The sequence below is a fragment of the Xiphophorus maculatus genome, chromosome 11 (genome assembly GCF_002775205.1).
Source record: "Xiphophorus maculatus strain JP 163 A chromosome 11, X_maculatus-5.0-male, whole genome shotgun sequence".
NCBI classification, from domain to species: Eukaryota; Metazoa; Chordata; class Actinopteri; order Cyprinodontiformes; family Poeciliidae; genus Xiphophorus; species Xiphophorus maculatus.
In genome coordinates, this window is record NC_036453.1 from 30,574,690 (window position 1) to 30,601,894 (window position 27,205).

Consider the following 27,205-nt stretch of genomic DNA (forward strand, 5'->3'; position numbering starts at 1 on the left):
AGACGAGCAGCTGGAGGTAGTGCGGGGGCACAGTAGATGTCTTTGACAAACTACTATTTGTAAAGAAGATGTGGAAAAATAAGGAGTAAGGGGGGAAGGGGTGCCGTGAATAAACTGGATGTTTTGAACCAACAATAGAATAAAGTGTTTTTCATAAGTCTTTATGGGACAGAGTCTCATATAATATAGGAGCAACTCAGACACAGTATAAGGAAGATGCACTGACAGACATCACTTTATTTTTGCACACCAAGGAAAATGAATAGATATTACGTACAGTTGAGTCTAAACTTTTAAAAGACCGTTCTAAATGACAAATTCTGGTGTAAACAAAAATTAAAACAGATACAGTTTTTAATTAACCTTTGGGAAACATAATTAAAGCCTAGACTATCAATTTGAACACAGCTCAGGTAGGGAAGCACTTCATTTTACTTTACACACTATTTTGTTTTCCACTGTACTGAATTATTTACATTCATTGTGTGGGGTGAAAAAATGTGATTCACCTTAAATTTGACTCTGACAACTCTGAGTCAAATTTATATTATTGCAGACTAAAAATATCTGCAAGGTTGACTTGCACAACGCAGATGTCATATGAAAAAAACAAAAACAAAACATTTTGCTAGTGTCTGTATTTATCAGAAGACCAGGTGCAGGTTGCAACTGGAGTAATAATTCTGTGAGCATTATTACAAACACTGTAGGCCCAATGAATAATTTGCTTATTTTGTGCATGTGGTGACAAATATGGAGATATGCACCTGATCCTGAGATTATAACAAAGTTCAGTTTAAAGTTGGCAACAATTTTAGTTCCCGCATGTGAGCTGAGTGAAGGCATAGGAGAAACTAAAACTAAAAGTTGTTAAAGTCTCACAAAAGAACTTTGAAAAATAAAGATTTTTTTGTGCACAATAGGCATAGAACCAGTTTGAGATGTTTCAAAGAAAAACTCATATTGACATTACATATAGGACATTTTCATACAACATTTTCAGTTTGTGTTTTCCTTTGGAATGTCTCACAGTTATTTTTATGATTACACAAACAAAGCCCACACTTTGTCACATAATAACCACTAACTATTGGGATTGTGTGTGGCACATATTTATCTAAAAGGCAAGCTTGATCAGAACCTTTTTTTTCAAAAAGTTTCATGAATAAAACTTCTAAAAGTGTGGCATGGATTTTCACTCTGTCCTTGATGTCATCACTTTGTAGGGTGATGAATAGTGGTAGTTTTCTGCCACACAAAGCATTTTTCATATGGCAAAAGGTTTTGTTTTGTTCAGCAAATATGTCCTGCTTTCTTCCACATTTGCTGAGTTCCCTCCACAGATTTTGGAAAAACTGCAAACAGGACTTTTCCAAAAGCCATGCACTTGCCTGTTTTTCTGAATAAAGTTCTATCACTTTAGGTTGTAAGGTTGACCATGACTCACAAGATTTTTTCGGACATCAGTGGATAGCCTGATGCCACACCCTTATTTTATTTTATTTTAAATTTTTTAATGAAATCTCTACAATATTAATTTCATCAGCAGCCTTGGCCGTACCCAATAAAGTTAAGCAGAGAAAGAAGAACATTGAACAAAATGTGATAGGACTTGTAACAAGTTTCATCATATTAACTTCAGAAACTCAGCAGGTTATTGATGACTTGCTGAAAAGAAACATCACTAAAGAAGTTCACTCTGTTATTCTCAGAATTATGTTTGAACATTTCAAACTGTGCAACTGCACAAGAAATAAGCTTCTCAATGAATGGTGCAGCAGCCGGGAGCTGTGGGATGTTATTATCTCTTTTCCTTTCATAAAGGATTGCCTAGTGCATTTTCTGCTAAATAAGATTATGCAGAAAAGAATGAATCTCCTTTCTGTGGCATTAGGAGATTCTGATCAGGCTCTCATCAATGCGACCTGTAAGTTACTTCTGGATCATTTATCTGAGTTATGAAATGCTTTTTGAAGAGAAAACTAAATGTTGCTTTTCTACTGGACTCAGAGCAGTCTTGCAGAGCTGCTGCAGCCTCCTGTTAAGTGGAACATGAATGTACTGCACATGAATGCTTCTATTCTTTGACAAGGCTGTCTTGATGATTAGGTTATCTCTTAAATCTTCACATACAACAGGACAGCGAATGCTACAGTAGTCCCTCCACAGCTGACATGGTGTCACATTCTTATACAATTACTATGTAACGGTGCCCCTATGATGCTGACTCAGTAAAACACTCGAGCAGGGGTCTCCAAGTCCAGTCCTCAAGAGCCGTCATCCTGCAGCTGCTTTTAGATGTATCCATACTCCAACACATCTGAAGTAAATGGTGGAATCACCTTCTCAGCCCACCATCATGTTTGGCAATGGACAGGTAATGAATGATTCACATGATCCAAGAGTATCTGAGCAGGGATGCATCTAAAAGCTTCAGGGCATAACTCTCAAGGACTGGAGAACTCTGACCTATAGCAGGAGAAAAACTAATGTTACCTTCACTTATACTTATTGTATGCAATGCATGAAAGACTTTAAATCTGCAGTGTTGTACCCTCTGCACCTATTTTCATTTATACTTTCATTATTTAAGTCGATTAGTATCCTGGAGCCTTTTATGTGTAATATATGTTTTTATGGGATATAAATATAATTTGACACAAACCATTTCCTTTAGCCACTGCTAAAAATTGTAAAGAAAAACGAGCATTCATTTTAACTGACACATTTGCACTGATCCTTATAAATCAGGAGATCTGATTGTGTACCTCAAAGTTCTTGTCCAATGGTATAGTCAAAGCAATAGTTTTAAAAAAACACTTAAGCTGTAATTCAAGCAAGGCTGGAAAATGACCAATCTTTATATTGTCACTGTACACAGTGAGTCACATTTGAAGGCAGGTAGAACCATGATAACCTTTATAAAGGATCAGGAGACACGGAACTAAAACATGCATATTTTCTACAATCATAAACAAAAACGTAGATTTTGTTAAACACTATGTAATAAAGATTTACCTTGTCATCCACAAATACTCTAGGAGGGTTTGGTATGAAACACATGTTGAATAAGTGGAAAAGCATATTTTTATCCATCCAACACATCTGATTTCCTCTGATTTTCCATATACTGTCACTCTTTTCCTCTTTTTCTAATGAAGATCTTCGTGAGCTCAGTATTTCACATTCTCCCTGTCTTATTGTGCTAAAGGGAACAATTCTGCTTCACTCTGTTGTCTCTTTAGCTTTTATCAGAGATTGATCTCCTCAGTAACTGGTACTTCATTTATATGCATTTCTTATGTTACTAGAAAAAAGTAAAAGTATTTTATATAAATTTTATGTAGTACAACAACAGAATGAAGTGTACAATGATTGGTTTTCAATCACTTTTACCAACAGAAAGCTCAAAATGTGTTGCACCAATATACTGTATATTCTCTTCCCTTTTATTCCAATACCTCAAAAAAAACAAAAAAAAAACAATCTTTGTGTAATTACAGCAACATGAGTTTTAGGCAGAGAAACAGACAAGCAGCTGATGGTAGCTCAGACCAACAGCTCAACAGATCAACATTGGCAAGGTGGGAGAATCTGTCAATATTACACCTATAAGTTGAGCATTTAGCAATTTTTAACATTAAGGACAAGTGGAAATAAGAAAGCCACAAGAAACATTTTTTGCTAAGATGTGGAGGATGGTGCTCATCCCCTATTCAGAAACTTAGGGAAAAATTATCCTGTGGGAAATTGAATTAAGGTAAATAGATGACACCGAAGGAAGAAAACTAAATTCTATCCTAAAGCACCTGTAGCTATAAATGCAGTTTTTTAAGTAATCCAAATCCAATTTACTTTCCACTTCACAAATATCAGTTTTTGTTGGTGCATATTTTGTTGGCAGCTGTGACTCAGGAGATAAGGATTTGACCTGTTGCCGGTTCAAAACCCAACTTCTCTGTTGGTGTCAGTCATTGTGTCCTTGAGCAAGACGGTTCATCCGCCTTCGCCTGCTGGTGATGGTCAGAAGGCCCAGTGGCACCGGTTGTGTGGCAGCCTTGCTTCTGTCAGTCAGAGCAGATGTGGCTACAATGTAGCTTATCACCATCAGTGTGTGAGTGAATGGGTGAATGACTGCATAGTGTAAAGTGATTTGGAGTCTTCTGAACTAGATAAAATTCAGGCCATTTATCATTGTGTCACATAAATTCCCAATAACTTGTGTCAAAGTTTGTAGTTGCTACAAAACACAATGTGGAAAAGACAAGTGAAGAAACTTTAGCAAGGCACTAAATGTAAAATAAGTTATTTATTCACTTTTTGTTTAGGTTAAGCAAAGTTTAGATGTGGCATCAAAATGAACGGTCTTAAACCTTCTTAGTCAGCTGTAAAACAAAACATCACTTACTCATCATCATCATCATCATCATCATCATCATCATCATCATCATCATCATCATCATCATCATCATCATCATCATCACCTTTATTAAAGACACAATCAAGTCTTTATAAAAACATTAAATTAATATCCAGCACAGGTCCAAAAGAAGCTGATACATGTTTAGTGTAATGATTTACTATGGTTATGAACATTTAAAATTTTATTTTCTAATGTTAAATATCTAACTACTAATTTAGAGATGAACTAACCTTAAATAATACGACATGTTCCCCCCCAAAAAAGGGTTGCTAAAATCCATTTCAAGTTGTATAAGATTAATTTTATTTCAGCTGTACTTCTTACAACAAACATGGCACTCTAATAAATACACCAGCCTGCTAATGTCATGTCTCTCTTATAATTTGCACTCCACCTAATAAACCAAGACAGAATAATCTAGTTTTCCCTGCAGGGTTTGTGAGCCTGCAGCAAACTACTTTTCTAAGAATAACAGTAGCTGAGTCACTATTTTATTTGAGCTTTTCAGATTGAAAAATCCATCTCATTAAGCCCTCTTTATGAAAAGTGCAGTTCTCCTCAGAAGTTTACTTTTCAGTTGTGAAAGCATTAACAGAAAAGTCATTTACGTGTCTTGATCTCCATCAAGAAATAAAGAACCCATTTTCTGCCCCTTATATTTTTCATAATCTTGATTCCAAATGTAGTTCTATTAAATCCTGATTTCATTTCTCTTCTATTATTTCACATCACGACAAAAGCCTAATTTTTCTAGAGTATTTAAACATAAAACTGTCCAAATGCATAAGAGAACTAATCTGTTGTTAAGGGCTCCCAATGCCAGCATGGGGAGTTTAGCAAGATCCCATGTTTTCTAAATGGAAAGCTTAAAATAATTCATATTTCTTTATTCAAATGTAAATTAAAAGTTTTGAAGCATGTTTTAAGATGTAATAAAAGTCACATAAGCTTTCATAGTTGATAGCCATAAATTAATCCTTCTATTGTAGTTTATTGAGTTATTGTAAATGTCTGAGCTTAATTCATGTTTTGTTGACATTGCAATTGCAAAATAGATCTCAACAAGTAATTCATATTGTCTTGTAAGCACAGCAGAATGAAACTAGTGCTTTACACTGGTGACTGTACACAAAACATGACTGCAAGAGCAAATGAGTAAATCAGAAAAATAACCCAATTTCTACAGGATATATACAATGGTCAAGTCCAGAGAGACTTCACATCAAATGCAATTTCTTACATAAACAATGCAAACTGACTCAGTCTCTTTAGGGGAGTCATATTTGGCTCACTGAACCTAAAACATGTTGTCATACATGCAAAATGTTCATACAAATGAACACAGTAATGATGTGGTGAACAATTTGTAAGTAGGCCCATTAAATTAAATTCAGTTCTGGCTCCTCTTATACTCAGACTGGCCCCGGTTAAACAACCTCATTGGCCGGCCTGGGATCTGAGTCCTGCTCATTGCAATTGTGTTCTAGGTTCTTCTGGTTCTTCCCAGGTGAGATACAGCATCATCAAAAAAAACCCTCTTATCTGGATTAGCATTATGCTGAGCAACAGGCATAAAACCATCTCCAAGTTCTTGCTCAGACATGTGTCCAGAGGGAATCCCCTGCTTGTTTCCAGCACAATACAAAGGAGGAGGTCACTTTTGTAGACAATGTCCAGGATACATCTGTGTGTGGTTCCCTTGTTGCTGCTTGTGTACCTTTTCTATTGCACTTTATCCTTCCACTTAACTTTTCAATACTATGGTTGAAAAAGGGATTCTCCTAACAACCAGCTTATTTAGCACTGAACTTTTGTGGCTTGTATCAGTGACAGGATAACTTTAATGTTTTCCTCCTGACTGTGTTAGTTTTCTGAGAAACTGAAATTAAGATTTTCATTACCCCAAAACTCTAACCATAAAATTATTATTGAAATTAACTGTCAAGGACGTTCTATTTTACTGAGATGTACTTGTCTCTTGCTTTCACCAAGACTTTCAAGTTATAGATCAGTTTTCTCCCCTTTTTAATGAGCATCTTAAAAAGGTGCTCATTTTAAGCACCCTCTTGTCTTTTCTGTTCTTTCGCACCAGCATTGAGCTAAACAGCCACGTTGGCCAACCTGGGGTCTGAGTCCTGCTCATAGCGGTAGTGGTAAACCTCCATCTGGTCTCTGCACGCCTCTCTGATGTTATTGAGCCATCGTTTGATGCCTCCCCGGTTCAGATACAGAACCATGAGGAACACCACTCCGATCAGAGCCATCACTATGCCGAGGAGCACGTATGAGACTGCCTCCAGGTTCTCATTCATACAATCCACGTCCTCTCCCCGCAGCTTCTCCACGGGGACCCCCCTCCGCGCTTCCGGCTCACTGCAAAACACCCGCTCAGCATCCTGACACTGCGATGAGTTTTTTAGCCAGTAGTAAAACACTTCCAGTTCACAGTTGCATTGAAACGGATTTAAGGCCAAGTAGACGCGTATTCGTCTCTGCTGGTACAAACTAGAAATGTTTTCTCTCCCAATGTTCTCAATTGAGTTATTTATGAGGACTAGAAAGTGCAAGTTATACATATCTAACCTTTCCATGGGTATAGACTTTAGTCGATTTCCCGCAAGCTCCAGTCTGTGGAGGTTCCGCAAACTTTGCGCGCTGAGCGCGCATGAAAGCTGCGCTGTGGCATCGGGCGAAACAGAGTAATTAAGAAAAAGAGAGCGCAACTCCGTCAGTCCATGGAAAGCCCTGGATGAGATAGTTTCCAGCTGATTATGGCTCAGGTCTAACAAATGTAAGCGGGTGAGTCCCAGGAAAGCGTACGGCTCAATAGTCTGTATCCCGTTGTAGGAAAGCGAGAGTGTCACCATTTCCAACTCGGTGCCATTGACAGTGAACGCGCCTTGAGGTAAAGTTGAAATGTTTCTACCTCTAAGTATCAAAGTGGACGTCCATGTTGGTATGTCCGAAGGTAGATCAGTTTGGCCCCCATCAGGTAAGCAGGTCACAGTCCCCGAGTCCCTGGCACAGCTGCAAGAAGACGGGCAGGCGTCATCTGTCCTGACTGGCGAAGACAATAAACACAGCAGCGCTACGTAATGCGAACCCCACTGATTCCAAACAGAGAAAACACCGCTTAAATGTTCGGCACTACGAGTTATCCACATCTTTTCATTCACTGGTTGTCTAAAAGCTTCAAATTATGACGTAAAGTCGAGTCAGTCCGCGTTGAAAACGATGCGCTTCTTTCTAACAATCAGGAGATGAGGAACTCTCCACCCATTGTCACCTCGGTCTGTCTCTGGGATCTGTGCGCATCTGAGCGTTGGACAGCTGCGTGGAAAAGCTGCTGATCAGAGCTTCTTCGGCGGTATTTTTGACGTCTGTCTCACACAGAGAGAGCGAGAGCCACACACGCACCACACGGGACAGTACTTGCAGTGGTTCAGAAAGTTTCGAAAGGGGTGGCCAGATGGGGACCATTGATAATGTTGGGTGAATGAACCTTATTAAGGTGTTGCAATACATGCATGCGCAGTGAAAGGAGTATCTGCTTCTCTATTAAAGACAACATCTGATGAATAAATAAACAAACAAACAAACAAATAAATAAATAAATAAATAAATAAATAAATAAATAAATAAATAAATAAGTGAATCTTGTCTTCTCCTCTCGCCTTTTATTTGTACACCCTTTGGATGAATGCAAGCGACCCCCAAAAACTAATGTAGTGCTTTTGGATTATAATAATTTGCTTAAAAATTTCTAATAAAATTAGTCTTAAGTGAGTTAACTATTTTAGTGGGATTTTTTTCTTTTTTGTAATAGCCCAACACAAAGTAGGACATAGTAGTGAAGTAACAGGACAAGGGTACATGCTTTTTACAATATATTTTACAAAAAAATATCTGTGTTAGTGCATTTGTGCTCATCTTTGCTCTAATACTTGACATGTCCAGGTCAAATATTGCTTTTGTATGCAGTTTAATTAGTAAATAATTTATTCTGTGTATAAATGCAGCTGTTCTATAAACCTCTAACAGCTTTGAAGAATTCATGATGAACCGACAGACTAGTCAAGTCATAGATAAAGTTGCATAAAAGTTTCCAGCAGGGCTAGGTCCTAAAACAGCATCACAAATTTTGAATATCAGTTTGACACAACTGCACACCTGCCAAGGTTTGGCAATTCACCTAAACTGACTAACTGTCAATCAAGCAGCTGCAGGGCTCACTATGACTCTGGAGGAGGTGCTGAGGTCCATTGCTCAGGTATTTGTCCACACCTGACCTGAAAAGAAAGCTACCATTGAGGAAAAAAAGTCATTAGAAGTGCCATTCTGAGTTTTTCACAAAAGTCATGTGGGAATATACATGGACTGATTTGCAATTAAATGTGTTTTTTTTTTTCTCTAACCTTCATAATAATATACATTCAAAAACCGGTCAGAAAAATAGAAAAAAAATATACCTAATCTAATGCAGCTTTAAGATGGCCAAAAAATAATGCTTTTTGTCTATGTTGCTTAATGTTAAACTACATTGTGTTTAACAAATTGCATCAACACATTCAGTAATATTCTGTTTCACAATCTATTACTGAGTACTGCTGCACTCCCCGGGTTCTTGGTTTGCTGATCATTTTATTGTAACGCTCCTGGCCCAAGTCACATTAATTAGAAGTAATGTAAGGGCTGTTTTGTTGATTCCAGATTTCTAGCTGTAATTAAATGCAGGCAGTGAAGCCTGTTAAATAATAATGTCTTGATCAACTTGCCTTCAGTTTCAGATAAAAACAACATGACCATCTGGAGAGCTGATCACACTCTTTATATCTCTGGCAAACAAGAATCTACTTTCAGATCAAAATAATGCACCACAACAGGAGTCTACAAGATGGCTTCTGCAGGTTTTAGATGCATGCTTATTCAAACGTAAATCAAATGGATGGGTCTTACTAGGCCTTAGCCAAACTGGATGCCAAGAGGTAATTCAGTGATTTGAATAATCTGTGTTGGAACAGAGATGCATCACAAAGCCCTGAATTAAAACAAGGAGAATGAGCAGCATTGTTTTGGAGGGAGATGTATGAGAATTATTAAAGAATATAGATTGGAAATGAAGGTAGATTGCTGACCTTGTACGCCTCTTCAAATATATTTCACAGCAGGCAGTTTAGTTTGAAATATTGAGGAGAAAGAGACTTTCAGGACCAAGGTCAGCTCCACAATACATTTATGAAAACAAATCTAGTTTAACAGCAAAAAACACACATCCAAAATATCAAACAGGCACTGAAATGAAAAAGACAAAGATACAATAGTTGAAGTCAACCTGTCATTCAGGACCATGGAGAGCAGAAACAGTATGCAGCCTTCAACTCATTTGAATAGCCTACTTTGTAACACTATTATTCTTGGATAATTCTGCATCTCATAACAAAGGCCACATCCATTTCTATCTTTTTTCATTCTTTTTTGCAAAAATACTATATTTTATTATTTTTATGACATGGGTTGAAATGATTAAACAATATTCAGATCATAATGCTGATGGGATGATTTTGTTCAGAAGGCACATTGAAGTCGATCAAACATTGTGGGAGGATGGATTTGAAAAAAAAAAACTATGTTGGAGGCTGCAAAATACTTGAGACTCAGGCAGAGGTCCATCGAGACAGCAAGCATCTGAGATTCAAATAGCAGCACAATGGGATAATTTCCATAAAACATTTTTCTCTTCTTCATGTGTTTCTTTCTTTAAGACAAAAGTATAAAATACTTGGAAAAGGCTTTCTGCATAAATGCTGCACTTTTAAGATTTTTTTTCTGGAAAATAAATCAATATTCCTCTTCATAGTTCTGCACTACTTTGTGTTGGTCTACTTCAATAAAGCCCATAAAATACATCAAATATTATGGTTAAATTGTAACAAAATGGAACGAGTTCAAGGGAAATTTTGCCTTTGTAAAAACAATGTGCAATACCATGGACTATGTTATTGTACAAGTAAGTTGGAATTGGTTTCATTCCCTTTCACCTAAAAAAGTAAAGCTAAAAATGCAATCAAAAATAGAGACAAATTATGTGATAGAAAAAGTGAGCTCGATATTGATAGTTTACATATTTTTAAAACTGGTTTCAAACTGGTTAAATCCCGGAGTCAAGAAAGAAATGGACATGACTGATCAAGGTTGGAGTGTAAATATAGGCACAGGCAGAGACATAAAACATAAGATTTAGACACAGAAAGACAACAAATGTGCAAATAATGGAAAGTGAGCTCACTGCTGGTGCTCCTGATAAGTCGAAAGAGCTATATTAACGTCAGTATTTATTTCTCCAGACAAACAAGGACACCAGCTCGGTCATGCTCTTCTCTTCGCAGGACCCCGGAGCTTACTTGATGGACGGTGGCTCTATCTTCCTGCACAGAGAGCTGATTTAGAGATGGCTGCTTAACACCGGCTGCTGCTGATATTGTCACAGTGCCCTCTGTGGGGCCTTCAATTTGACAGGGAATCTCAAAATTGATTTACCTCAGGCTACTCATTCCTATCTCCTGACTACAGTGATAACCCGGGTGTATGTGTGTGTATCTGTTCACTGTTATGTGGATGACCCGGTTACTAATGACATTGTGAGTCAAGTTTCCTTCCCATCTGAAAGCCTCAGTTTGTTCATAGTTGCTTTAATGCTAAATGAGAGGAGACACAGTGGCTCTGCAAACATATAATACAATATAATAAATTTGATTACATGAATGCACAATAGATGAATGCACATCACAACTCCTCAATCCTCCTTCAATGTGGGGCCAACTAATAGAGGTTTTATAGAATCTAATATGTAAAGTAAGGATATCGACACAGAACAGAGTAATGCCAATATATCAGAGATAGCCAATATACATTTTAATAGCATAGTTTTTATGCTCAAATACTGTGTTGAAGTTTCAACTGGTCTTCATAGATATCTCTTCTGGTATTGCAATTTCCTCTTAGATTAGCTTTTGTACACATTGTTTTAAAAAATGAATAAAGACAAAAAGAGGGAAACAAGTGTCAAGACTGCAAGATGAAACAAGCAATGTTTCATCTTTAAAATAAAGTAAGTAAAATATGAACCTCACAGATGTTTCATTGTTTGGTTGATTATAAACTGTTATGTCTGTTACAGAATCATGTTGGTGATGGTAAATTACCTTTAATATGTAGGGAAATAGGATGTTTCTGTCATGATCTTGGGTTATTTGAATCAGTTTTGGGTTTTGTTTATTCTTTCTTTGATTTGATCAGTCTTGTTTCTATTTATTTTAGTTTAGTTCTCCTTAGTGATTATAGTTTATTTATTGTCTCTAGTTAATGCTAATCTTATTTTATTATATTTCATTCTTATTCTTTAATGTTAGATTTAATTCCTACTCCCCTGTGTTTTCTCCCTCGACCCCTGTGCCACTTTCTCTCTCTCTCCCTCTTCTCAGTCTTCCTTCTGCTCTCTCCCAACACACCTGCAATTAGTATCTATCAGCTCATGCCCATTTTTCCAGCTTTCATTCTCCCACTACTTACACACCCTTTCTCTCTCACTCATTGTTGGTTCCTCTCGTCAACTCCCGTCATTTCCTTTCTGTCATTTTCCCCCTGGATTTCTGTTTTGGTTTTGGCTCCCTATGTTCCCTGTGTTTTTTTCATAGTCTTTTCATTAAAACATCCTTCACCAACAAGCTGCCTCTGTCTCTCTGAATTTGGATCCTTTATCAACCACCCTGCAACATGACAGTTTTCATCATGGATGTGTGGGTGAAAGATCTGCACCAAATCCATAAATCCATTAAGAATCAAAATCTCCGGGGAATGTTTTCAACTCCTTGTTGCATTCGCTCAAGAAAGAATTACACAAGACCGTCAAACTCAATATCTCTTCTGTTTCTTTACAGAAATTTCTAAATTTTTAAGTATATTCATACTGATATGACCTGTACTTGTGAGACAGCTCATAAACAGTCTTGTGTATCTGTGTGTACTGCAGTGTGGATGTTTGAGCACACAATTACCTATAGATAAGCAGTCTTGGCATGCAGTCTCAGGACACTGCAGTAACTGCCAAGTGTGCATTTTACTCATAATAGGATCCATCAGACCTTCCATTAAACTCTTGAGGAAGAAGTGTTGGGTGTGTAAGCAGGTGGAGATCAGTGTTAATCTATCCCGCCTTAAAGTAAAGATGGGGATACATGACCCACCTTCCTCCTATATCAAATGCAGAGCACAGCTCTACAGTCTGCTTCACCTGCCCTTCAATCCGTCCATCTGTCTGTCAGCAGACCTGCGCCTCAAACTGTACGCCACCAACCAATGAATAAGAGATGAGGGAGGAGGAGAACAGGGATGAAGGCAGAAGTGAAGAAGAAGAGCTCTGGAGTAGACGGGGGTGTAAATAGATCTTGAGAAGCTGGTGTCAGCTGTCCCTGGACCATTAATTAGTCATTTAGGCTGGTAATGGACTGAGCCAGAACCAGACAGACGCAACTGACCCAACAAAGCCAAAATCACTCTGTCACATGACTTAGCTGTAGCTGCTGATCACTGTGTGTGTCAAGGGTGAAAAATTATGATGATTGCTGACTTTATAATGTTGAAAAGAATCAGACTACACAGGCTTTAAGAGATGGTGTATAATACTGACATGTTATCTCACTGAGGGATTAAGCTATTAAACAACTTTGCAGATATTTAGCATGTTGCTAGAATCACATGTGGGTAGATTAAGTGAATTAGGGAATTAAAATCTTTGACTATGACAACAAACTACTGAGAAGTTGTAAAGTTATTTACAGATCTGCCACTTTGTGTCAAAATATCTTTAGGTAAGATGCCAATTCAGGTTGAATTAGGTTTACTTGTTTCCATAGCTAACATTCTTCTGCAGCAAGATATCACATGCAGTTTGACGCTAGATTATAAATCTGTCCATTATTACAAAAATAATGTAGAAATACAGTCACTTGAAAAGTATTCACATCACCTGAACTGTTCTCATTGCTTTTCACATTACAAAGTAGCTGAAAGCTAAAATGAAGCTTTGTTGAAAGAAGTCAGATTATGACTTTATCACAAGCCATGAAAGGGACACAGCAAACATTTGGCAGAAAGTGCTTTGGTCAAATAACAACAAATAAAACTTGTTCTGGTCTACTTTGTCTACAATTTGCCTATAAGTGCAGAACACTCGCTTTGTACATTAAATGCCATTGATTAATAAACATTATTTAATTACAATTATATAACAGCTTATTTATAAAGCCATCAGCTCTGCTGCAAGTTGAAAAGGAAGCCTGCCTTCAAATCTTGTGCTCATATAGTCATGTCTTTTTGAGTAGGCACTTTTATGTGTTAGCTTTACATGTCCCACAACATTTAAAGTTTGATGAATGAATGCAATCCAATCTGAAAATGAATAGTTTAGAAAGTATTCAAGACCAATTAGTTGCCATTTTACAATCATTTAATTCAGTCACTTGACCTCTCAAGAAGATATTAAGGTTGAGTTACAAAGTGCCTCACAGATACCCAATAACCTTTCAGAGATGCCATAAAATAACTTTTCTCAAAATTGTTCTTTACTTTAATCATGTTTTTATTTTGGTAACTGTTTTATATGAGCTGTACTTTTTTATAAGCCTATTATATCTACTTTTACTTGGTATTATTACATATGACCGATTCCTCCAGCAGCACTCAGGATAGGTTTACCCCTCATTATGTTCCATGGTGATCATTGCTTTTCTAACGAGTGTGCGACAAACAGACGATATGGATACTCGGCGTCTCCTGTCTCTGTTTAGATTGAATTACAAAACGCTTGATATCTGATGTTCAACTGACCACAGTGTATCCTTCTGGCTGACAGCAACTGATGACACCGAAGCTCCCATGGTGGCTAAAGGCTCTGCTGTTGAGGGGTGAAATGTATCAGTGGCACCTTGGAAAGTGAATCAGTTGTCTGACTTAGGAGAAGACAGTGGACTGCTGCCAGTCTTGTTAGAAAGGGTTAATCAGTCAAGTGCACATTCTTTCCGCTTCTGACTTATTGCTGGAACTTAACAATTTTCTGTCTTTTGATCTGGTATAATTCTTTTCAAACACACTTCTGGAAAGTAGATTTTGGTATTGATACATAATTTAGTTGTGGGATGGAGACGGAGCTTACGTGGAGTCATAGTCGAGGTCAGAGTTTGAACTTGGGTTTGGTCAAAGCTTCAAGTTTCCACAGTTCGCAGAGGTCATAAGATACTCAAGTGACCTCATGGTAAATCTTAGTCAGCACCTAAAAGTCAGCACTTATTTATTTAAATATAGTAAACAACAGTAAATAAAGGGAAGAGTGAAGTCCTTGTTGGCCACTATCTCCCAATAAATCCTCCCTTGTCATCTGGCAGTCCTGAAGGGAAAATGTAAGCGCTGATATTTATTCATAGCATGGATGGGCAGTCAAACTCATAGCTTCTTCCATACATCAGCAGCCAGACTGCTCGTCACATCCACCTACTGTCAGGGTGAACTTTCCAGGGTGAACTGCTGCTGCTTTCTGCACGGTGCAGGCAGCGGCACACCGCATGATGGACAGGCCAGAGTCCAGCACTATGTCCTCTAAGTTGTTCAATTATTAATATCATATATAGCTGGGATTTGATGTTAGACTTCAAAGATTTTAAACCCAAAATACAATAAAGGATTTTTTAAAAAAGTAGTTTATGCACTACATATGAACAACAATACACTTCAGGAATTCGTTTATTCAATAAATGAAGTTGTGTTACTACACATCACTTGTTCAAGACAACATCTTGTTATTTTGAAAAGGACTTAATTGGTCTATAGGAATTAGCAAAGCAATTTGGAAATGTTAATTTAACATTTATCCTTTAGCTTATTGTTTAAATTGAAATCGGGTAAATCAGGTTATCTGTCAGGCCAGTAAGTTTATACAAAATGACTCTATGGTCAATCTATGCATCAGACTTTAAGTACTATAAAGACTCCTCTCACCCTCATCATAAATTGTTATGGTTTCTGCCATCCAGCAGGAGAAAAGTTGAAGAAAAGCTTTTATAGCTGCTGCAACTTTTTTAAAACTGAAAAATACTGAAATAATCCTGAATTATGTTTGTCTTTCATCAAACTTTCTGAGAACACTGCCTTTTTTCTATATTTTGTTTTTTTTGCTTTTGTTTTGGGACATGAATGATTATGCGGAATCATGTATTTAATTTGTTTTAACTTTCTGCTTTGTACATTTTGTTGGACTTAGCGTTGCTTTCATCACTTTGTGGCCTGAATTTTTGAGGTTCTTGTGCTTCATTTTACATTCTTATGTTTTAATGTCTTTACTCATGCCTGTGCTCAGTTTGTGTTTTGTAATTGTCTCTGTGTACGTTCATTTTGTCTTCCAGCAGGTACGCTCCATCATCAGCTTCCTGCCCTCCAGCTGATTCCACTCAGTTTCACCTGTTGCTCTTTCCAATATTCACTCTCTTCAATAGTTCAGTCAGCTACTGTCAGGTCCTCCTCTGAAATCCTTCGTTTATCATAAGCTCCTTGCTTACATTGCCTGTTAAGTTTCTTTATGCTTCATATACAGTATATCTCAATATGTTTCATTTTATTTTCTGCTCTGTATTTCCTCTGTATGTTTCTTTAGACTCTGCTAAAGCAATTTTTTCACCTTCAAGCTGTTGTTGCCTACCTCCTGTCTGCACTTTGGTTATTTACAGTGACACAATATGCTACACAATTCTTCTTGTTGGTGTATGCACAAAAGGAAACCTGTCTACAGTAAGTTGTCTTCTGGTTCTTAAGATGAGAAATGTTACATAATTTAAATGCATTTATCTTTAGGATGAGGATCAGAGGAAAGGGTCAGGGTTTGATTTAAACATTGAGTTTAAATCTAGGTTTGTGATTAGGTCATAAAAGAAAGAATAAATGTTTATTAACCACATTAGCAAGTTTCTGAAGAATTTTGTTGACAGCAGTTAACTACAAATGTATGTATCTTAAGTCCATATTTTAAAATGACCAATTACTATTCTGATAAGAAAGTTCTTAATAAAAGAGCACTGCTTTCTGGAATGCTGTAGGCTGATCATTTTTTGAGCAGAATGTCCTCCAGAAACTGTAGGAGACTTCTGAGTAGATTTTCAGTTAATCTTCACTCTTAAAGGTCAAACTAGCTTATAGCTAATGACAATGGCCTACCCCATTACCCATCCTCCTTCTGGCTGCTGCATGACAGTAATTGATGACTTGTGTCTATAAGTGATCCACTACTGCTTATTCGTCAAGATGCCCTCTCATTTTGTTGGCCCATAAAATCCCTGAGAAATGTACTGCATCTTCATGTATTGCTTGGTCCACAGCTTTTGAATTTTAATCAGCAGTGGTCATATCTCAGCTTTCTTTATCTTTTATATTTCTCTGAGCACTTGACAGCTTGTACAGGTCTGAAATATGGCATGGTGAAATATTATAGTTTGATTATTTCTGTGAGTCTCTGCTGACTAGTAGTTAGCACAAGTTATATCTATATAGTTATATTTACATTCATTCTTTGGTCAGTGAGTTAATATTGTCACAAAATTAAATGAAGTCTTCTGAAAAAGGGTTTTGTCTTTATTGTCTTTAATTTGATCATTTTTATGCAGTTGAGTTGGAAAGATAAAATCAAAAATTAATCCATTTTGGGCTGTCTAGTGCAACAATTGTTGCCTCACTAAAAAGTCTTAGTCCCACTCCATAGTGAAGCTTTAGAGTTTAAATGTTCATCTCTAGACTTGGTTCTTGTCAGTCATGTATGGAAGTTGGAGGGTAGGAACAATTCTGTGATGTCTTGTGCCAGTGAGACTTTAAAGGTGGTGCACAAGACTTTAGTACTATGGCTGCAGAATTAGACAACTTGTTCAGTCCTAGAAGACAAATCATCTGTTTTATCCACACAACAATATGTTCTAACAAACTCAAGCATTCATAAATATAGACTAGAACGTACATAACAAGAATGATAAAAAAATCCTTACAAATAAATAATCATTAATATTTCTATAAAACAAAATTAACCCAAGTATTAATTGTTTAGAAAACCTGGTTTGCAATATTACTTTTAACCATTAATGTTTAGATTAAAAATATTAATACATTATTTTTGGGTCAAACTCAAACACGTTCTTGAACCAGGCCTTTGATTAGCACAATAACCCAAACTGTTTTGTTTTTTACGGCAGCAGTTTTTAAGCTTTATGACTGCCGATTCAAGCTTCCCCAAACAATGTCCCCAAAACCTAGAAGCACATACCACACTCTTATTGCAAAATAAGAGAGAGAAATGGCTGAAAAGCAATAAGAGATCACATTACACTGCAAGAAGAGGAGAATAGTAAAAAAAGAAGCATGAGCAGTCATGGAGCTAAATGGCTTTCTTATCCATCCATGTTTCTTCTCACATGAGACAGTTGAACAAAAAAAAGGACATAATGTGACATTTATTACAGTGAAAATAAATTATAGAGGAAGGGTCATTACTGTCTGGAGAGTTTTGAGAAAAATGAATCTATTCTTAGCTTTTACCCACATAATGAGATATGCCTGCAGTTTCCTATTAAGAAGTTTCAGAAGACCAAGCTTGGCCCTGGTGAATAATCTTTCATCAATCAGACAAAAAAGTACAAACATTACTCCTATTTAAATGGAGGTGTGCTAGATGAATAAACATTTGTGGATGTTTTTGCAAGAAAATGCTAACAATATCCCAGGTATCACAGAAGGCAAGCTGGCACCACAGAATGTACACAAAGCAAACAAATTATGTCCATTTCCCTGAAGCAAGTTTCCTCCTCAATATCGTTTGTTTACCCATTGGACGTTTAAAATATGCCACCTGGGTTTTTGCTTCCTGGAGGTGCATGAATAATTCCAGCAATTTGCATTGTTGATGCAGAAATCAAATCTATTGTTCCACAAAAATACTCAATAATTTTTCCATTCCTTACATTAAATCAGGCCCTTTTAAGATCACTTAAGATTACTGAGATTGTTTCTTTTTGCTAAATTCAAGTAATTGGTTCAGCCATATCATGGTATTAAGTTACCAAACATGATAAGCTGGTCGGAAATTGAAACTAATTAATTAGGTTTTTACTCTGCACTTTATCACCTACCTTAAGTTAGATCACTCTCATACTAACAGTACTACCAGGCTCCTTACAGCCATAACTGATGCCTGACAGACCATCACTTATATCTTCAGGGTCACACCACCTGGTGTTTGAGGTGTCAGTCATTCTCCAACTCTCCGTGTTTCACACTGCTTACTCATAGATGTGTGATGGTGTTCCAGCAAGGTGAGCCGGCTGTTCAGGAGAATAATTGGCAATGCCTTTGCTGTCCAGTTCCCTCACCTTGCCCAGTGTACACATTTCTCAAGCACACATGCCAAATTTAGCTCATCTCTCTGCAGCCCTCAAATGTAGAAGCTGCCATTCTTATTCAACACTTAACCCCCTCATTTTTCTCTCTATATATTTTTAACAATGATCTATAGGGTTTAGCTGAAGTCTGCAAGTACAATAAATGATGGCTGTTTCTAAATTTTCTCCAGGAGAGATTGTGTTTACCATCTAACCCAGATTCAGACTTGGATTAATTACCAGCCATTTTTATAATAGTTGGTAACAACGGTCTGTCCTGGACAGTAATGGAGATTTTATTTTTACATGAGCCCAGATGCATTACCATCCTCTGCATCATGTATCAGATTCCTTCTGCTGAGGAGAGAGAGAGCTGAAAAACTGAGCGCCAAGGAGACCGACTGCCGACGCAAATCCACTAAAAGGCGAATGGAGAGACTTTAGAATATGAGGGGGCTTTTAGAGTGAAGAGCCAGGAGCTCATTTAATGATCAGGATGGGATAGTTTGACCTTTAAATGGCCTGCCATAGGGTTGGACACATAAAACTGTAGGTAAACAGATTACTACTTATTAAATTGATGTGATAATGGTATCAAAATACAAATAGAGTATCGTGCAAGACTATCCTTGAACATTTTCAAATTGTGTCATCATATTTTATTGTGACGCCACCAGAATAACTATTACAACGCTGAAGGAGTACAGGCTACAGCAGCCTATATGGGAGAGTCAAAGCTCTATAGAAGTGACAATGAGGAATCCACTGTTGAAGAAGTTTGACTTAAATTTCCTCAAAAACATGTGGGAAATTTCATGGTCAAGTGGAAGAAAGTTCTTTGATCTGATGAGACCAAAGTTGAGTTTTTTGACAAACGCCACATTAACAAACACACCATCCCCACTGTGAAGCACGGTGGTGGCAGCATCAAGTTCTGGGGATTTTTATATCATTGTAACTAGTTATTAAAATTAGTTTCCAATTTGACGATAAATTATGTTTTTTGTATTTTTTTTTTTGTTCAAATAAGCCAAATGTTATTGGTCATGGTTGATTTGTAAAATCAGTAATGCCTGGAAAAGAATATTTAGATTTTTTTACTGTAAAAATCATCAAAATGGAACTGAGTTACGAGGAATATATAAATATATGTACAAATATATATACAAATATATATTAACAGCTCCCCTGAGTGTAACAATTGAATCACTTTTTTTTCTTTTACAACACTTTCTTGGAAAACTATTTGTGACTACAAATATTTGGGGACAACTCTTAATCTGTTTTGCACATCTGCAGACAGATATTTAGTATTCAGTGCATACACTGCGTATTTAGTTAAAAAAATGTTAAAGCATTCATTCTTATTTCTTTGCAGTTGATCACCCTCATCACATATCTTTCCCCTTGGAATCCTGCTGTGCTCAGTGAAAACTACCTCTGAGCTGATCTTGGTTGCCTTATTATTTTTTTACTTTGACCTTGACTTCCGCACATAAATTCAAATCTGTCCTGTTGGCTACCTTCCAGATAGCAGTGGATGCCTGAGGACATCCAGCTGTGTGCTCTGTCTTACTGCATTTATCAACATAAGTTGTTTATTCTCTATTGAAACTACAGAATCTTTAGGAGAATGCTTACTCTGATTGTATCTCTCATTCATGAATAAAGCCATAACAGAACTGAGTTACGAGGAACTACTAGGGTGAAGGTCCTGGGGAAGATGCACTGCAGGTTCAAGAGTCAAAGCACCATCCTGCTTTCCAGCTATTCAAGCATGAAATTGAATTAGTCAGTGTGCAACTACTGCCATCTAAAGGTCAGAGGGTGACATATTGCGGCATTGGAGGTTAAATTTAGAGAGAAATTTGCTTGGTTTTTAATCATTACTCATGGGTGTCTAAACAAGAGCCCCACTCACAAGTTGAAAAGTCCACAGCTATAAAAAAACAAATGTTTACTTCTGTTTGAATCGGAGCACATGTAACCTGGAAAGGTTGTCTTATACAGTGCAAGACTATCACTGAAGCATGAAATTGGAATTACTGATGGATCCATTCTGACACACACAGACACACACACCTACAGACAGAAAATTAACTCTTTCCTGAACCACAATGCCCACAATCAGAAAATATTTTATTCAGCTTCACAACATACAAAACTATATTTCGATATTAAGTGTGATCAGTCGGGCTTAAGCTTAGAATGTGGACCCTTGAAAACATTCCTCCATGGCGTTCAGCTCCTGTAGCTCAGGACAGTGAGGACCACAGTGGAGGGAGAGTATTTGCCTGACCTTGGGAATGACGGAGAGGGTTGGGCCTCTGGCACCACTGGGAGAAAAAAAAAACACACACACACGCAAAGCTGGTTTTTTAATTAAGCAAAATAATAAAAAGGTTAAACTTACACCTCAAACTGGTGCAGAATTACTCAGCTGAAAATAAGAGGACAAAGTATTTACTTGACTGACCCATTGAAGTGGAGCTGAACTAACTTGAAAAGCTGCTGTCCCAGTTCAAAACTGTCTTTTCCATACTGGGAACTGATAGCTACAGCACTTTGCTCTAGATGGGTTGCTGCATTTTTCCAGTCACCTGTAGAAACAGTAAAAAAATGAATAAAATTAAAATCCGAATAAGAATATGAAACTTCTTAAGTCATGAATGTGTTGATCAGGATCAAAAAATTTGTTGCTTATGAAGCTCATATAAAGTTAAACAGTAAAGACATTAAGTAAGTTTGGACTTTAACTGAAGTTAATAAGATATGAAAAGCAAGATTTGTTACTGTTACGTGTTCTTACAAAAGTTTAAGCCAATGGGTTTCCCTGTGGAAACAGTAGTTCACATCCCTTATCTGTAAAAAACTTCCAGTCAGTGGATTGGAAAACAGTCTCTCTCATACACTTCAAGGACTTCTTGGAGCAGAAAATCAAAAATGTTACCTTTTATGAAGTGGATCTTCTTTCATGCTAAAACTCTCTGATTTAAACTGTCTCCTGCACAGCAGTTCAAATGCAGATCAACCTCATATCGGTGCTACAGAGAGGTTTTAATTTAGGCATTATATTTTGGTAAGTTTAGAAACTATGCTTCTGAGTTACATTACAAATGCAGTGACATCAATTAACACTTCTTCCAACTTACAGTCTCATAAATAATTACTCATTTATGCCGATCTCTATTAAAATGTTAATGGCCACAGTTTTGCAATCCGTAATATTTACTCATTGTAACTTTAAAAAACGGACACAAACTAAATTTAAAGTTGCTTTTTTAGCAATTATTCCTCTTAGCTGTTCTTTTTGGTACTTTTTGACATATTAATAAATGGACTACAAACTCAACAATTTTTATTTTTAGTTATTATGAGACTAAACATATTCAAATATTGGCACACCTTGATACACCAATATTTGGTGTATATATTGGCGTCAGTAGCATCAGTTGTGATGCTCACAAAAGCAAACAAATGGAAACCTTTTTAATTTGTCTTTTCTCAAAGTTGTTGCTCTGCAATTAAACTCCTGTTCCAGCACCTGGTTTTGAATATTGCTTGTTTATAAAAGGTCTTTCTAAAATCTACAAAAAAAAAACCATGCCTATCTTTTGTAATTTATAAAATTTTTCTTCATTGCATCCCTCCTTTTGGCAAAGCTATGTGTTAATCTTTTTGTATAATTTGTTGATGATATTCAGAAAATGAAAAAAAAGAAAAGACTATATAGCAAAATATATGCAGAAAACATAGTTACAGATAAATAAATCAGAAAAGTACACCTTCATTTAGGTATGGCAAATTATCTTAAATAGATTTTGTTATCATATATAACCGTCCAGGCCTTTTATAACTCTTACCCAAAGAAGCATAAGCTCTGGCGGTGGCATCAGCCAGCTCCCCCTGCAGCGGATGAGTATCTCTGAGTAGAAGTCCAGACTGACTGCTGATCTTTTTCAGGAGGTGCAGGGCTTCCACTGGGTGAGAGAAGAGTGGAAGAAGGAATATTTGTAACTGTGTACCTGTATGTTTAAGTCTTAAGAGATTTGTCTGGAATTTTAGAAAGGAACCTGGATTTTCTTTTTCCATGAGCGCCACAGCTTTCTCTAAGGCAACAGTGAACTCCTGCAGCTTGTGGTTCACATCAGATGACGATATTTGATGACCACATGACAAAAGAGAACATGTAAATCCACTTCCTTTGTTTTTCTAAAGATAAAAATATACACATAGACAATATTTCAGATATTCAGTACAAATGTTTCATAGAAGTGCAAAAGAGTAACAGATCAGTAACTATCCAAAGTGAGTAATAAATAGTCATCGATAGTCATAAATATATACATACTTTAAGAGCTCCTTTGCACTTTGTACACAGGAGTCCTGACTCGTTCCTGCTGCTCTCCCTTATCTCCTCCTCCTGGTCGGTGCAGGCCTCACACTCACACAGGAAGTAGTACTGTTCCTGCAGGAGACGCTGCCGTTCTTCAGTCCCCATTCTGTTGCTGTTGGGCCCTGAAGACATGCATCAGACATTTAACTTGTGGAAATTATCAAAAATTATCTGATTTCAGGAGAGACTGATGAACTCATACAAAGTGTCTTTTAAGCCAGCGAGGTTTTGTGACTTTTATGGGGAAAAACATGTTATGTTATGTGAATTTGTTGCTTTTACAAGTAAATACTAAAATTGTTAGTATCACCACTGGGAGTGAGAAGTAAGGCCTTCTCACGTAAGTGGGACATTTTGTTTAATCCCTAAAAACAGTTGCTTGGCTGTCATATATCTCACCATAGCAGTGCAGGATTTCCTCTCCAGCACTGATATCTCTGGCTGCTCTGACTGTCACAGTGACTCCCCGGCCCTGCCGTCCTTCCCCAAGGAGACGCTGATTGAAACCTACGGACTCCTGTGAGCCACCAGGATCATCAACAATTCCGGTGCTAAAAACCAGACTGGTGTTGGGACGGCAAGAGTGATTGAGAAGGCTGAGAGTTGGAAACATCGCTGTGGCAACTCGAATTTCCTCCATAGACTGCACTCGTGAGTTTTCAGATCCTGTAGGATGGAAAGAATGACAAACTAAAGGTTGTGTTTTTAAGCAGATTCTAGAGTAATGCACTTCAGTGCCTTGCTAAATTATTAATACCCTTGTACTTTCTGTTTAGTTATATTTTTTCAACCACAAATTGTGAAGTAAAAGGAAATTACATTTTGTTTATAAATTAAAAAAAAAAATCTACCTGAAAGAGTTGCCAGGTATTTGTAATTGGCGTAAACATGGTTCTACAAGGCACTAACTCATAACATAGGTTAAAAAAAAAAAAAAAGAAAAATTACACATAGTACTGTTCACAATCATTCACTATACTTTGCTGGTCTATTACATAAATTACAAACCAAAAAGTGTTTAAATGTGTGAGACTGAAAGGCTAAAATCATCTGTATTTGCTTTAGACAGGAAAAACCTAAGCTACAGCTGTTTATTGTGACATTTAACGTGTCGGAAACTTACCTGTTGCTTGCAGTGTGACGACTGCCTGAGCATTACACCTCAGCTGCAGCATGTGCCTCAGAACTGCACTTCCCACAACCCACAGCTCTGAGCTCCACTCTGTGTCTCCTCCTTTCTTCTTTGGTCCGTCAGAAGATTGGCTGGTTATTGATGAAGCATCACTCAGCTTCCAAGATGTAGGAAGAGGACCTGCCTTGCTGAGCTTCAGGTAAACTGTTGCCACAGTAAGTGCACACATGAAACGCAAACTAATGCTCTGATGCTCCGTATGCTGCATCAGGTGAAACACGGTCATGTATGGATTATACTGGTCAGACTTTTTCTGCTCATCCCTGATTGTCTGCCTTGCTCTGTGGATGATTTCAATCCCAGCCTTTAGCGTTACCCTGAGAGCAAGCTGCACCATTACACCCATCGCAGCAAGCTCTGCTCCCAGTGGACACTCCCAGTGGTGATGCTCTTCCCAAGCTTCCTGCTGACAAGAAGCTGAGCAATATCGGCTGAAGCTGCAGCCCTTACATGGCACGGCACACAGAGTTTCAGCCAAACACCAGTGACATCGCTTGTGCTCTGTTCCAAACACAATTTCCCTCTGTATGTCCTGCCCCTGTCCTCTCTTTCCTTTAACCTTCTCAACTCCTGGAATGAGGACCCAGCTGAACGGCCTCTCACTCAGAATCACCTCTCCAGCTGTGATGCTCTGCAGAGCCACCAGGTGGCAGCCTTTTTCCTTGCTGCATCCAACAGAAACTTGGGGACAAATGCAGAATCTGAAAGCTTCACTGGATGATACTGTAAGACTTTTGCTGCATTTATCATCATTTGAGACATGATAGAGTTGATCGTATTTTGTTTTTACAGACATAGGGAGGTGGCTCAAGCAGAGATTGTGACGGTCCTGCAGTTTGTGTGAGAGATGAGCTGGATAGCCAGTGTTCAAGGCTCTGTCGATGTCATAGAGACATTCCTAATGAAAACAGAAGTTGATGAATACATTTTAAAGAAAAATAATAAAATTACTAAATTTAAGAAAAACATTTTACAATCATAACCAAGATACCCAAACTTCAAAATGAATGATAAAGTAAAGAGGTCTGAAAGAACAGCCTGTCAATGAGCCATTAGCATTAATTAACACCTAATTAAATGTTGCTAATCAACACATTGATCAACATTTAAAAAGCCATTTTACATTGAACAAAGTGCTTAACAAAGAATAAAGTGTAAAACTGTAATAATATTGATACACAAAATAACACTTCAATGTTAATTAAATATGATAAATGAAGATGTGGGGTTCTGCGAGACTTCAAAATGGATATTTAAGATGATCAATAAATGGTTCTAATTTAATTAGAAATGTAACTTTCATTCAACAGAACAGAGACATAATCACAAAATCAGATAACCACATTGCATCAATGTGAATAAAGGATAACCTGATTTTATCTACAGTCTAAAATGGAAACTTCCATTAAACTTCCATTAGAATGATCAGCCCTACCTGATACTGCTGCAGACGGTAGAGAGCAGCAGAGCGATTGGCATAGCACAGAGAAAGCTGCTCTGAACTTTGGGGAGCAAAACATATTCCCTGTAATAACAAGAAGGTTTCTTTGATTTCATTAAGTGCTTGACAAGAATATAAAGTTTCCTCCTTTTTTATAATGCCTTAAGAATTATTTACGTACAAATGTTTTGACAGTCGACCAGCATTTCAAGATATTTACCATCACACAGCTATTGGTTCACCTACTGAATACTTTAACTCTCTGAAATTCATTTACAGCAATAGTATGTGAAGCATATAGTCTTTTGTAGAACATTTTAATCCACCTGTGAATAGTGCAGAGCTGCAGCCTTGTAGTCTCTTGTCTTAAAGATGGAGTTACCCGTTTCTCTGCATTTGGATGCTTCTTCTGCATCTTTCTTCACTGAGCGTCCTGCAGAGATTAATTGAATAGCATCCAGATCTTGTTGGCTGGAAAACACAAAGAGACACAAAGACGCTTTTTTTTCCCACTCATACGGCTCATGGTTTCGTCAAAACCATCTACTGTCAATAAATTATGTGTTAATGAATTATCGTAAACAATTCAGTCTAAACCTCTTTAGCCCAAACGGTCTCAGATAGCAAAACTGAAACATGTAACAACGAGTCAAACTTGTTTAAAAAACACAAATAGTTTCTGTTAAGAGAGAAACGTACTTTGCCAGGCTTAAAGCGCATTTAAATACATCATCGATTTCATGCAGAGAGAGAAATGTTTCCTTTAGCTCAGGATCCAGTCCACTCCATTTGTGTGCAACGTGATCTTGCCACTGCACGCACGGAAGATCCATCATGAACTACAGTGAGACTTCAAGGCACTGTATCAAAGTTTCATCATCATACGTGGAAGCAAAACCTAGTTTTAGGTTTGTTTTGGGTCGGCTTCACATCCAGCATGCTACTATTAAAACATCCGTAGCAAGCTAATATCATCGCTGGCAGTTCCTGGTGAGAACTTTCAAAATAAAATCACACATACTGTCTTGGTTTAAGCTACAAAAATCTAATTTGGGCAATTATAGTATAATTGATTTATTATAAAGTATAGCTTTTGACGGTGCCACCATAATACAGCCTAAAAATTAATCTATGAAATGTTTAAACAAATTACCAAGCATATTATTATTATTATTATTATTATTATTATTATTATTATTATTATTATTATTATTATTATTATTATTATTATTATTATTATTATACCGTTGGTGGTAAAATTAGTAAATAAACAAATAAATCAAAAACAAAG

General features: G+C 37.1%; 2 protein-coding genes across 2 annotated transcripts; both read right to left on the minus strand.

The window, feature by feature from the left end:
* Positions 1-4,500: 4,500 nt before the first annotated feature.
* Positions 4,501-7,827, minus strand: LOC102217301 (trophoblast glycoprotein-like). Its single transcript, XM_023341932.1, has one exon. The coding sequence runs from the start codon at positions 7,585-7,587 to the stop codon at positions 6,523-6,525; it is 1,065 nt and encodes a 354-aa protein (XP_023197700.1). The 5' UTR covers positions 7,588-7,827; the 3' UTR covers positions 4,501-6,522.
* A 13,180-nt stretch (positions 7,828-21,007) lies between these two features.
* smyd4 (SET and MYND domain containing 4) lies at positions 21,008-26,879 on the minus strand. The gene is made up of 10 exons (XM_023341795.1): positions 26,614-26,879; positions 26,241-26,385; positions 25,909-25,998; positions 24,405-25,371; positions 23,681-23,947; positions 23,237-23,403; positions 22,959-23,097; positions 22,749-22,865; positions 21,362-21,485; positions 21,008-21,221 (listed from the first exon to the last, which is right to left on the minus strand). Exons 1-10 carry the CDS (start codon positions 26,748-26,750, stop codon positions 21,089-21,091), a joined length of 2,286 nt encoding a protein of 761 aa, XP_023197563.1. The 5' UTR covers positions 26,751-26,879; the 3' UTR covers positions 21,008-21,088.
* Positions 26,880-27,205: the final 326 nt, after the last annotated feature.

Excerpts from the sequence above, each read along its gene's own strand:
- LOC102217301 (XM_023341932.1), bottom strand. The coding sequence starts at position 7,587 with ATGTGGATAACTCGTAGTGCCGAACATTTAAGCGGTGTTTTCTCTGTT.
- smyd4 (XM_023341795.1), bottom strand. The coding sequence starts at position 26,750 with ATGATGGATCTTCCGTGCGTGCAGTGGCAAGATCACGTTGCACACAAA. Across the intron at positions 25,999-26,240 it reads CAGCTCTGCACTATTCACAG|GGAATATGTTTTGCTCCCCA; the intron begins GTGGATTAAAAT and ends TTGTTATTACAG. Across the intron at positions 22,866-22,958 it reads CATGGAAAAAGAAAATCCAG|TGGAAGCCCTGCACCTCCTG; the intron begins GTTCCTTTCTAA and ends TCTCTCACCCAG.